Raw genomic sequence first — 13,040 nt, forward strand, 5'->3', positions numbered from 1 at the left:
CAGTAGGTGTGAGACATTAACAGCTTATTCTCCTGCTTTTTGCAGCCTGGGCTGGCTCTCCGCCAGAACGCTTCAAAGTAACAATAATAAGGCGCCGACCTGCAGTGGGAAACGCTTGTGCACCAGCTGAACACAGGGGCCCCTGCAACGGAGATTTAAGGTCTGCTAGTCAGGGAAGAGTTTGGCGACCTTCCGGAAGGTTCTAGGGCTGGCCCCGCGTGTAGCTAAGCTCTTCAGTGATGTGAGTTCGGGGAGTTCTGCAGCTCATTGCCATCATGGCCCCCCAAAGATGGGCTTCTGTGGAAGGCCATGAAGTTCACCTTTTCATGTATTCTGTTGTTCAGCCTGCGTGCACCGAGCGTCTGCTGTGTGGCAGGTGCTGGGCTTGGGTTTGAGGTAACAGCCAGGAGCCTACCAGACACCCCTGGCCCTGCCACACGGAGCTCGCAGTCTGGTAAAAAGAACAGGCCTTATTCATCCGTTTGTACCAGTAAATGATTAGCCACTGCTAGGGAACCTGCGGGGATCAGGGAGGCTTCCCTGGGTACGTGGTGGGGGCTGAGGATGGGAGGATTCCTTGGAGCAAACTGGATGGGCAGGGACGAGGTGTTCCAGGCAGGAGACAGCGTGTGCAGGGGAGCTGAGCACAGAGTGAGGGCGCTCCCCGGCTCCCATCACTGTGACAGGGGCCAGGCTCCCCATTGCCGCTGCCATCGATGGGCCACCTTTTGTGCTTCGAACTCTGTACCAGGCCTGCTCCGTGGGTTCGTTATCTCGCCTTGTGAGCCTAGGGAGCGGCAGGCTTACGCTCACTTTGCAGCCAAAGTTTCCTCAGCCTGGGGGGGTTACCTGGACTTGCACAGCAAGTCAGCGTCCCCAGCGCCCGCCTGCCTCCGGCTGACCCCAGCCCGTGCCCTTGCCAGGCTCCTTCTTCTCCGCGTCCTGGTTGTTACTCTTCCTCCCTGTCCTGTGTTATCGCTCATGTGGCTTAGAGGCCTGCCGGAAGGATCAGGATTCCGTGGCCAACAGGCCCATTGGGTGAGAATTCTAAGTTCCCGACCTCTAATTCGCAAACAGCTGGAAGCCCAAAACCATACTTTGCAAGTGCGTCCTGTCCCTGGTGCTCAGCACTTTTTCAGCAAACCCCTCAGCTTGGCTCCGGACCCTGCTCCATCCAGCTTAGAGGAAGCGCCCCCCTGAGCCTTGGTCAGGACTGCATCACACACAAGGCACAGCAGTGCCTTCCCCAAGGAGCGGAAAGGCCCAGCGCACCGGGCGGCGTCGGGGGCGTCCCTCCAGCCTCAGGTTGGAGAGTGGCCTCGTTCTGCTGTGGCCAGAGGCAGCGGGGCCTGCTCAGCTCGGCCTGGCCTTTGGGGCAGCTCCTTGCTCTGCGGGCAGGTGGGCCTGTCCAGCTGGGAGGTCAGGAAGTCAGCCGCCTAGGACACCCTCACTCAGCTGGAGAGGCCCACGGGACCCGCCCTCGTGGTTTCCCAGGGGCAGCAGCACAACCTCTTAGCAGCATGGAGTCCCGCCCTGGCTCCGCGTTTCTAGAATCGCCTTGAGAGCATTTGAAAAGCCCCCGTGTCCATGCCAGGTGCAGCCCAGTTAAAGTGAGGAGAGGGTCACTGGTGTTTTGTGAGGCTCCCTGACTTGTTCTAAAAGCCCTCCAGTCTTGAGAACGCTATGAGAGATGAAGGCATCTCACTGAATTTCTCTCAGGTGGCTTTACAAGAGAGTCTGGGCGACCCCTGGGGTGAAATGCCGTGGCCTGATGGTCGTTTCTTTAATCCGCCCATCCTCACCGCACTCTTACTGCTGGCTTGTGCGGCATGGGGCCCACCGTGACCGAGGTCCCTTCTGCGTAGATAGGATGCACCTGTTACCAGCTCTGTAGCACAGAGATGGATTGACGGCCTGGAGAGCAGGGCTTGCGTTCAGACCGCCTCTCTCCCATCAGAGCAGCGAGTGAGGGCTGCCCGGGCCTTCAGAGTTTGGGAGCAGATACATCTGGTGCCCTGGGCCCGGTTTCAGGAGACGCCGGTGTTCATCACACTTCCAGGACACCTATCGTGCTCTCGCTACACAGTCTGAGCCTCACTGCAATGGTGTGGGAGCCCCACAGGGGCACCGGCCCAACCAGAATTGGAGGGCAAGGGAGGTTCTGGAAGGAGGTCTTGACAGATGGGCCAGGTTAAACACCGGGCATCCTGGGCAGATGGCAGGCTCTGGGCTGTGAAAACCGTGGTACGTGTGTGGGTCCCGCAAGCAGCCTGAGATGTGTGGGGCAGGAGATGAGGCCACCTGGGAATGACCTCCTGCGCAGGGTTGACCATCTTGGACTTCATCAGCAAGGCCACGGGGGCCGCTCATGGGCTCCAAGTCGGGGAAGGAGGGTGCGGGTGTTTACAGCTGCCCTCCGAACTGACCAGGGCTCCCACAGCCCTGGGAGCGGGAAGACCGTCATTCCCAGGGATCGGCCCCAGGCTGGGCTGCCCATGGGATCTGATGACCTATACTTAGCTGGAAAGAAGCAGCCGCTGGAAACAAGTTCTCACACAGAGCACTCATGCACTCCAGGGCCAAAGCTCACCCGGCCTGTTAGTGCACCTCACCTCGGAAATGTGGTCAGAATCCAGTCCCTTCCACCCCTGTACCCATCTCCTAGGCTGGGGTTGGCTCACTTTTCTTAAAGGGCCGGGCAGTCATATTTTAGGCTTTGCCGGCCACACGATCTTTTGTCACAGCCTGACTGCCTTTGCAGCCAAAGCACCTTGTATAATATGTAAATGAGCAGGTGTGGCCACTTCCAGTGGAACTTCACTTAGAAAAACAGGCCCATTGCCGGATTTGGGATTTGGCCTGCAGGATGTTGTTTGCTGACTCCTGACCTTGGCCTTCACAATCTCTGCCTCTTCAGTATGTTCCCAGCACCATAGCTAGAAAGATCCTTTTCAGGTGTAAGTCAGATCATGTGTGTCTTCTGCCTAAATCCATCACTGGCTCCCATTTCACTCGAAAGACAAACTCCTTACAGTGGCCCCCGGGGTCCCACACAATCTAGACCCTCAAGACCTCACCCCTCTCCACTGTCCCCCTGACGAACTCCAGGGTGGCCACAGGAGCCTCTGGCCGAGCCTTGATGTGGCCGGGCATGCCCTGCTTTACATCCCCTGCACTGAGCACTGTCGCCCCAGGCGCCTGCGTGGCTCTGTCCTCACTGCCTTAGGATTGTTCCCCAGACTTCTCTGTCTCCGGGCTCTTCCTGAGCAGCCTGTGCACATCACAGCCCTGCCCTACTCCCGGCACTCCAGGTACCCCGTCCCGCTCAGTTCTCGTCAGAACACTCATTTCCTCCCAGTGTCTTCCCTTTCTTCATTGTCTGCCTACCCCGCACCCCGTCCTTCCCCAGCCCATTATTGAACTGTAAGCTCCAAGAGAGCCGACACTGTGTTTTGTTTTCTGCTAATTGCCCAGCTCCTGGAGCTTCACTGGGATGGGGTACCATACAGATGGTGCTTGGGAAGTCCTGGACGGGTGGGTGGGTAGATGGATGGATGGGCAGGTGGGTGGATGGATACATGGAAGGATGCATGGGATGGTGGGTGGGTGTACGGGGAGGAAGAGAGAGAGATTGATGGATGGATGGAACCACCAAATCTTCAATACCCCCTTTACGTGCTAGACATTGTTCACTCTGGACCCAGGGGTATGCTGAACAGACAAGTCCCCTTTGGAGCTCCCAGGCCCCGAGGATCCCGTAGATGCCAACCATGGCCAGGGCCCTGAAGGCATCAGCTGACAGCTAGGATACTATGCCACAAAGGGATCCGACCGGGACAGAGAGTCCAGGAAAGCATCTCCGAGGGCGGGTTGTTGACCTGGGAGGAAGTGGAGAAGCAGAGCTGGGCAGGAATCCATCCCAGACAGGAGGCCACACAGACGGGAGAGCTGTTGACGCCTGGGCCCACAGGCTGCCCAGATCCCCAAGGAATGAAAACAGTGCTGTCCAGGTGATAGCCTGCCACCAGTTTGGGCACAGAATTCCCCTCTGTTGTCACTTTCCGCCCTGGCCAGATAAGAGTGGTGCAGAGTCTGGCCCTGTTTCCCAGGAAGGTGCCTAGTCCTTCCCAGCACGTCTCTTTCCGTGTGAGTGGGAGGGATTTTGCAAGGTTCATTCAGCGGAGCTGGGGGTACATGTGTTCGTAACCCCCTTGCTATAAGTCATAATCGTAACTAGTTAGAAGGGGGCGGTGTAGTGGGATTGCACATTTCTGTGAGTAGACTAAAAATCAGTGGATTGTACCTTGAAAATGCGTAGATTGTCCAGTGTGAAGTATGGCTTGGTAAAGCTGTCGTATTTTTTAAAACAGTTCTAAACTACTCAGGCTGTCCCAAAGCTGTCATCTTTCTCTAAAGACCAGGTTATCTCATTTGCATCCTAGTTTCATCATAAAATGGTCCAGTTTATGCAGCATTTTCCTTAAAGTGGTCCAGATATGGGGGGGGGGGCGGATTGGAACGCACAACACAGGAATAATCTGGAAACCTTGATGCAATCCAGACTCACCTGGCAGCCTCCCTCTTCCCTAAAATTTGCCTTTTTTTCCATTTATTTTTGACTTTGAAGAAAATACTCTGCTCTTACTGGTAAAATAGCCTCTTGTTCCCTTTCCTTTCCTGTAAATTATGAGATAAGTTTGTATTTCATACCTTTCCAGAAATCTCTATTGTTTGTGGTCTGACCTCAGAAGCAAGACTTCTGGGAAAGAAAGTAGGTATTAGAATCACCGCTTCGAGCATTTGTCGAAAACCTCTGAAATGGCCAGCAGTTTGTGTTACGCGTTTGAGACAGAAAACAGGTGAACACCACCTACTCGTCGCTCAGGAGTCGCTTCCTGGTGCCGGCAGACGAAACGTCAGCCGCTCTGTCCAGCTCCTCCAGGGGCTTTTTTAAAAGATGATCCCTTGGGGCGCCTCAGTGGCCCAGTTGGCTGAGCGTCCGACTTGGGGTCAGGTCACTATCTCGAGGTTCGTGGGTTCGAGCCCCGCGTCGGGCTCTGTGCCGACAACTCGGAGCCTGGAGCCTGCTTCGGATTCTGTGCCTCCCTCTCCCTCTGCCCCGCCCCGTTCATGCTCTGTCTCTCTCTGTCTCAAAAATAATAAACATTTTTTTAAAGCTTATTGTAAATCGGATCCCAAAGGCTGAGAGATGATTAGGGCTAGTGGCAGAAAGGGGTGAAGGTTGTCCGGAGACAAATGCTCAGAGCCGTGGCTGGTGCTACCATCTAGTGGGGCCAGCTCCCGTGTGGCAAGCAGTTGGTACACGCCAGTGCCTGTGCTAAGCGTGGCTCTGTGCACATCTGCCACGCGTGAGGTGGGGATTGCCTTCTCCTACTGCACCCAGGGCAACGGCGGCTCAAGGCAGCACAGGCCATCCGCAGCAGGCTAGGATTTGAACCCACCTGTCTCCACAGCCCTGCGCTCTGTTTCCCTGGCTGTACCCCAGCGCTGAGTGCCCCGCTCCCGGCCAGCACTCGTCCTGCCCAGCCTCCCCCTGGAGGATGGCCGGGCGAGCACAGCAGTCTTGGAGGGTCAAGAGCCGCGTGCGCAATGTGAACCCCACTGGCACCCTCCCCGCCCCCCCCCCCCCCCCCCCGGTGCGGCGACAGACTGAAATGCCCCTTCTCCATGACAGGCGATGTGCCCTTCACAGACCCAGAGGGGCCCAAAAGACACAGTCCGGCAGTTCCGTCTGGGATGTGCTTCTGTCCAAAGAAGTGCTATCACGATTATTTATTAATTGTGGCAGGGAAGAAAAAAAAAAGAATAGAGTTTCCTGGAAGGGATTAAAAGTTCAATATGATAAACTCCCGAAAAGCAATCAAAGGCCAACGAGGGCAGAAAAATAAAGGACAGAGAGAGTAAGTGAGATGATGAATCAAAGTGGCCGGGATGTGAGCAGCCCCCCGGGGAGGGGCCGTGTCTCGCGGTGATGGAGGCACGCAGAGTCTCGGAGCAGGAGCGACCTGGGGGCAGTGGTGGCAGCGGGTCCCAGCGCTGCCCTGCGAGGCCGCCAAGGCCCTGGGGATGAGCTGCCGATGCCAGAGAGGGACAGGGCCGGTCACCAGTCAGCTGTCCTGCCTTCACCGCAGGCCCGCTCTGTTCATGTGTGCGCTCGTGTCTGAACGTGGAGGATTATCGATGGAAACCATAGAGGGACAGGAAAAAAAAAAACCCCACAGTCCTGCCTCCCGAGAGAAAAGCATTGTAAATATTTCTGCTTTCTTCCCATCTGTGTCTTCTCTTTTTTCCCTGATTTTTAGTCACCCAAGAAATACATGAGTGGATTCTTCATTAAAAAAAAAAAAAGAAGAAAAAATCATATCATTACAAATGGGACTTAAGTCCCCTTTAAATACTCTTCCCTGTTCCCACCCCTCCCCAGACATCCCACGGTTTGGCTTCTCTCCTTCCAGAGTCTTCTGTGTGCCGTTGCATTCTCTGCGTGTGCCCATAACCTTCTCTGCAATTCTGAAGCCCAAACAGCACTGGGGGGAATAAATTTTTTTTCCTAACTCACTTGGTGGCGGAATCTGCCTTGAACTATTTGTGAGTTATTTGTAAGAGTCGCAGATGCCATTTATTGTGAATATATGTGTTTTATTTCTTGCAGAAATGCAATATTTGGGGCTTTGGCTGCCTGAGACCAGCCAAGGGTGTGACTTAACGTATATGTGTGTGCCACATGGCCCTTTAACCCTTAAAGATTCCAAGTTTTAAAACACATCTGGCCTGTGGCGCCTGGGTGGCTCAGTTGGTTAAGCATTCGACTCTTTCAGCTCAGGTCATGATCTCATGGCTTCGTGGGTTCAAGCCCCGCATGGAGCTCTGTGCTGGCAGAGCCTGCATGGGATTCTCTCTCCGTCTCTCTGCCCCTCCCCCCCCCCTCTCTCTCTCTTTCTCTCAAAATAAATAAAAACTAAATAAATAAAAACACGTCTGGCCTCAGGGATTTAGGATAAGAAGTCATGGATCTATAATTGTCTTATGCTGTGGGTTCACCCCCCCCCACCACTTTTTCTTAAACCTGAAAATAATTCTAATCCTGATTATCCTTCTGCAGCTTAATTTTCGGACACCACTGTGAGTAAAAAGCTTTCCGTGTCATTGGGTACAGATTTCGCTCATTCCTTTCCTTGGCCATGCAGTGTGGGTGCAGGGGTGTCTTTGGGCGTTGGGTCACTTCTAGATTTTCACTCTCCCGGGCAGCGCTGCCGTGGGCATCCTTGGATGCACCTCTCTGTGCACACGTGCAGCCCGGGATCAGAGCTGCTGGGTTGTGGGGTTTTGTTCTTAGAACCATCGCTGTCATGGCAGAATCACGTCCCCCGTCTGGCGTTTTGCTGGCCGGCAGTCTCGTTGCTCCTTGGCTCCTGCAAGGGTCACCCCGATGTGTGCCTTCGTCTTCCCACGCAGCTGCCCCCGGCACACCTCTGTGTCCACGCTGTCCCTTTTCCTAAGGCATTAGAGCCCACCCCTCAAGACCCCGCCTCAACTACTTCTGTCTGCGGATGACCTCGTTTCCAAATAAGGCCACGTTCTGAGGAATAAGGGCTTCAGCATGAGGATTTGGGGGGAGACACAGTTCAACTCTTGACGGTCTGAAGTTTAGCCGAAATTGACCTAGCCAGGCCATTTACGCTGGCTACTTAGGTCGTTTCTGGTGCACTATGCCTCGCTCTGTGATGACCACCCTTGTACAGAAATCTTTGTCCACGCTTCTGGTTACTCCTTTGGAAACCGCTTCTTAGAGTCCGCGAGAATGCCCCTGTTGAAGGCTCCTGACAACACCTTGCCAGGTTGCTGTCCAGAAAGCGGAGTGGGGCGAGGGGTGCCCAGCTGCCCACACCTGTACCCCACACTTGCGCTCAGCGCGGCTCTCCAGACTGGCCAGCCCGCTTGGTGCCTCCAGGCAGAACCGTCCTCCCAGCGCGCATGCGCCTGCCTGCCGGCCTGGCCGCGTGCGTTCCTCTGTCCAGCCTCATTTCTATTTTATCTCTTACTCCTGCCAAAAAGAGAGTCCACAGGTTAACAGCAAAATAGAAGCCGGAGCTCAAAGTGTCTGTTTAGGGCACGTTCTCTTGCAACCGCATATAGGGAATAAAGATTTCAGAAATACTGAGCTTTCTGGGCATCAGGCACTAAATCAATCAGTGACATTTCACTCACAGGGCAGCTTGCCAAGCCAGACCAGGAGAGAGAAGTAAGTTCTCTGGTTTAGTTCAGCCCGTGAAGCCCACGGCAGCCTCCGTCGTCCCACTGCTTCGAAAGGCAATCCAATAATGAGCACTCAGCCGCTTTGCGGGGGGGGGGGGGGGGGGGGGGCGGGGGCCGGCCAGGGAGGGGGTCCTCTAGAGCCGTTGAAAGCCAGCCAACCCGATGGCTTTTCGGGGTAGATTGGGAGAGCTGGGGTAAAGAACTCGGGGAGCCGGGGCCTTGATTCACGGGGACTTCAGAGAGTGAGGCAGCAGAGGAACCCTTAGGAGACCTGGGGGCTTGGTGTCCGTGGTGACCAAAGGGACAGGCAGGGCTGGGTGCTTGAGCGCTCCCAGCTGCGAGCGAGCGTTGCAAGACAGACGCTTCACTCAGCAAGGCCGGGCCGGCGTTGCTCTCGCCAGCTTCGTGCAGAGACCAGAGAGCAGGATGCAGGGAAGGATAAATTTAGCCAGCATTTCAGGGGCAAACATCGATCTCAAATGTAGTACTGTCTTTTAAAAGAAAGTGGAAGCCGTAGGCCGGTCATTTGGGACGATTTCACTTGAACAGATAAAAGCCCAAGAACAGCGACTGCTTGCAACCAGCTCACCCCGCGGGCAGCTCCATGGCCCGCCCTGGCCCCCCTTTGTTTGTTCCCAAGAAAAGGTGCTGCCTTCTTTTCTGGAAAGATTTTATTTAGGTTTATCTTTCCAGTCCCAAAGGTTCCTCTTCGCAAGGAGTGATGCCGGGCCCGGCTCTTGAGTTTTCTGGCAGCGGGCCCAGACCGCTGACATCTGATGTGCTTTGTGTCACTACCAGCCTCCCTCCCCGTGTCTCATAGCTGAGCAAAGGACATCCGGTAGCTGTAGACAGATTTTTTTGTTTTAAACCGGGCGCTTCGGACATTGGCACGGTGGGCGTTGCTCCTACCTAGGTGAGGCTGAGGGAGCCACAGGGTCCCAAATAATAGATCGCCTGTGCGAGTGACGTTGGTGCAGCCTCACTTGTCCGGTGGCCGCAGCATCTTCCGCGCTGCCTCGCTCTGACACTGCTCCCTTGTTGGGAAGGGGAAAAAAAGTCCGGTCTGTCAATATTTGGGGCACTAATCATCTGCATTCGGGCGCCAGGGGTCATTGAAAGGCTGAGACGTTTCCAGGAATTCATGGCTCTAAAAACAAGCTGACCGTAAAGGATTTCCAGCGAGGATATGAAAGAAAAAAAACCCAAATCTCAGCCCCACCCCCACTCGCCCGCCCCGAGCACTGTCCACTGGGTCATGGATTCTTGGGAAGAAGTGAAATCGAGGCGCACAGTGATGTGTGGGTCCCACTTAATAATGAATGTGGAGGAAGGAGAAGGAGGATGTTCAATATTTAAACATTTCAGAGCGCTTCATTTGGTTTGCCAGTTAGTGCCCTCCGCCTGCTTCCTGGACGGGTCCACTGAAACCCGGGCGCCCTTTGCCTGTGTCCACAGCCGGCCTCTGACACCGGGGCCCCACAGGGGAGGGAGACGAAACCTCTGCTAAGCAACCTATTCCCGCGGGACGTCTTCTCGTTTGCTGTTGGCTTTCTGAAAGGAAGAGGGAAGACCGCGGGAGAAGTGGGGCTTCGATGAATCCTGGGGTACCCGTGAGGACTTTCTTAAGCTTCAAGGTCATCTCTGGAGTTGTCATAATTGCCCCATTTCAGCTCCTCTTAGAGCTGACTCATGTTAACACAAATTTTGTGCTCGGGCTCTTACCTCTAACAAAAAGGCTCAGCAGTGAGACCCCGTGCTCACGTTTAGGAGATGTCTATCCAGTGTACCTACTAGATACGTTCCTTAAAAGTTGCCTAGAATGCAGAATTCTGTGAATCAATTCCTTTTTTCTTCTCGACACACATTATGTGAAAGGAAAAGCATTCCTTTGGCGGGGGGAGGAAAAAACATTTGGCCCCAAGACATAATAAAATCATGCTTAAGGATGCAGCAAACTTTAAAGTCTCTTAGTTAAAGGAAATCAATACTTTTATGATGAAATATTAATAATACTAAAAAAAAAATAAGTGAAAACTACAAATGCAGAATAGCCAGGGTGATTTCAGCGTCGAACACATTAGCTTAGCATTTGCAGGGAAGCACAAAGAGAAAGCGGGGCAAGTGGGGCCTGTCAGAGAAGCCCCCTCCAAGGCCTCGCAAGCCCCCTTGCCCGGAGTTTTCTGTTGAGAAGACACACGCCCCCTTAAGTGCCAAGATCATTTCCAAGCGTTTTTTGGAAGCAGTTGCCTTTTAGAAACGAAAAGATGACCGTAAGCTGGGGAGGGAGCACGCGTGTGCATGCACCAACACACGGACCCACACACGGACGTACACGGGATGTGATGGGGACCGAGGAACAGAGACCCGGGGAAAGCCACTCCTTTGGAGGCCCAGGTGGCTGTCGCCTCCCCTTCCTCCCGTGAGTGTTTCCCAGCGCACATCTTTCAAAAGGACACTTGGATTCAGCTCCACCTAAGCAAAGACGGAACACAGTCACGCATGTCTTGAACCCAAACGTGACCGATGAGATTCTAAGGCTCCTGATGAAAATAACAAGAATCCCATCCTCTTATCTACGGTTTGCATATACATCTCTTGAACTTTGTCTTCATTGACTTCTAAGATCTTCGGTCACAACTGAGCACAGGAGGAAGAAGCTTGCTTTGTGTCGTGCCGTTTTCTCTAGAGAGCCAAGAGACATACCCCCCGCAGGTAAGGAAAGACACACAGACACGGGAGGGGCACCTGGGTGGCTCAAAGCATCCGACTGGCTCAGGTCGTGAGCCCCGTGTTAGGCTCTGTGCTGACAGCTCAGAGCCTGGAGCCTGCTTCAGGTTCCGTGTCCCTCTCTATCTCTGCCCCTCCCCTGCTCACACTCCGTCTGTCTCTCTCTCTCAAAAAAAATAATAAATAAAGGTTAAAAAAAATTTTTTATGTAAAAAGGAAAAAAGAAAAGACACACAAAGATTAAAATCCTCAATTCTTGCCTCATTGGACCCGAGGTCTAGGTGTGACGCATGTCCGTTAAGTAATCAGAATGGCCAGCACCACCTGAACACGTGACCTGTGTCAACGCATTCGGCCAGGTGTGCTGCTGTCACCCCCTTGACACGGGAGCGCACACCAGCCTGCAGCGTGAAGCGGCTCCCCTGTGCTCGCACATCCGCGTGGGGTGGCCAGACCCCGGGCGCTTTCTCCACCCCGTGCCCCGTGCCCCGTGCCCCATGCCCGGAGTGGGACCTATGGGCCCAGAGCCAAGCGTGTGATCTCGAGGCTCCTCCCTCGCGGATGACAGAGCTGCGTGTACAGCTGCCCGCTTGCCTGTGTCCCGCGGGTATGCCGCGACAGAAGCCGATAAAGTCCCTGTCCACTCAAGGCCCTGGCTTATGGCTTTTGAAGCTTGTTCTGGGCCCCCTTCCACCGCGATCTCTGTACGGCTCTGGACACACTGATTCTGTCGGACTCGCGTACTTGGAGAGAGTGTCTCCAGTTCTTTTTGTAGATGACGTGGAACGGGACATCATCATCTGCTGGTGGGGCCCAAACCCGATCCATTAAAGCACCCGGTAGGAGGGGCTTTGGTGACGTGGCCCGGCTGCAGAAGTTAACCACCCGACTCTGTGGAGCCCGGGTCCTCGCAAAGTGCACGCGCCATCGGGGCCGCGGTGTGGGGCTCTGCTTTGGGAGCGTATTTATTAAGTCTGTGCCGAGGGCACGTGCCTTCTGCAGAAGACCCACACGCATTCCCTGGCCCCCGTGCACTCCGCCACTCTGTAGAACACACGAGGCGGGCATGCACGTCGGCGTGGCCCTAACCCTGCTGCGGCCCGAGCGCACAGAGCACGGCTGGGGAGACGAACAATTCGGCAGAAAGAACCAGGCGCTCCCAAGGCTGGCGAGAGCCGCGGGGGGGGCGGGGCGTCCTTTGCCAGCAAGGTGACCCACCCCCGCCCTGGCCAGTGGCTCCAGGTTCTGCCCCGTCGGGAGCCGGAACCGCAGGAGTCAGGGGTCGGTGACCCCTCTGCCCTGACAACTGTCTAACCCACCTCCCTCTCCCTGCTCTTTCAGCCCTGGTTCCTGCCTTAGTAGAGAGGCAGTCGAGATGGCCACTGCTGAGCTTTCTAATGCCTTTGCTGAGAGAGTGTTGGGGAGCTCTCTGCTTGCTAATGTACAGACGGTAATACCACCGGAAAGGGCAGGGGGCTGGGCACGGCAGGGGCCCGGGCCTCGGGAGTGAAGTCCAAGTCCTTGCAGCCTTCGGTTTTAAAACTCCAGAGCGAGGTGATGCCGCCATAAGAGCCTCTCAAGAGACCTAGTGCCCCCGTGCCCCCACATGCCGCTGACCGGTCACTCTGTGGGCCGGAGAGGGTCCCGTGTTCAAGACAGCGAAAAGGGTGCCGGCACAGCAAGGAGCTGGTGTTCACACGGCCCAGATGCTCCCCGGCAGCCAGGGGGCCATCGAGGCTTTGCCTCCCTGGTCGGTAGTGGCCCACTCAGGCAGGCTTCACCGGGGAGCAAAACTACTTTGAGGGCCAAGGCCGGGGCAGAGACGGCACAAAAAGAAAGCAAGATACTGAAAGGCCGTTTTTTCCTTTCTGCAGGTTTTCAAGTATAGTCCTTAGAATCCAAGAGGATTTGTCCATGGATACAGAGCTATAGGCCAAAAGATTCTGCAAGTCCCAGCTATTTTTGTACATTGGACACGTTACCCGCTTCGATGCAACCAGAAATAAAAGTCTTGTGGCGTTTTCAGGTGCAGCCGG

At 55.0% G+C, this 13,040-nt stretch overlaps 1 protein-coding gene across 12 annotated transcripts in view; it reads left to right on the forward strand.

Annotated features, from left to right (window-relative positions):
- CLEC16A (C-type lectin domain containing 16A) overlaps nucleotides 1-13,040 on the forward strand; it is a 199,202-nt gene that overhangs the window by 165,869 nt on the left and 20,293 nt on the right. For 2 of the 12 annotated variants that reach the window (XM_053213546.1, XM_053213543.1), the window contains exons 22-23: nucleotides 12,346-12,454; nucleotides 12,879-13,027. The exons of 9 other annotated variants lie outside the window; for them this stretch is intronic. In XM_053213546.1, coding sequence (XP_053069521.1) covers nucleotides 12,346-12,454; nucleotides 12,879-12,899 — 130 coding nt within the window. In that variant the 3' untranslated portion in view covers nucleotides 12,900-13,027. Of the gene's footprint in view, nucleotides 1-12,345; nucleotides 12,586-12,878; nucleotides 13,028-13,040 lie in introns of those variants that run through there. One more of the 12 variants, XM_053213545.1, reaches the window with a different exon arrangement.

The sequence above is a fragment of the Acinonyx jubatus genome, chromosome E3, assembly GCF_027475565.1.
Source record: "Acinonyx jubatus isolate Ajub_Pintada_27869175 chromosome E3, VMU_Ajub_asm_v1.0, whole genome shotgun sequence".
In the NCBI taxonomy this organism is placed as follows: Eukaryota; Metazoa; Chordata; class Mammalia; order Carnivora; family Felidae; genus Acinonyx; species Acinonyx jubatus.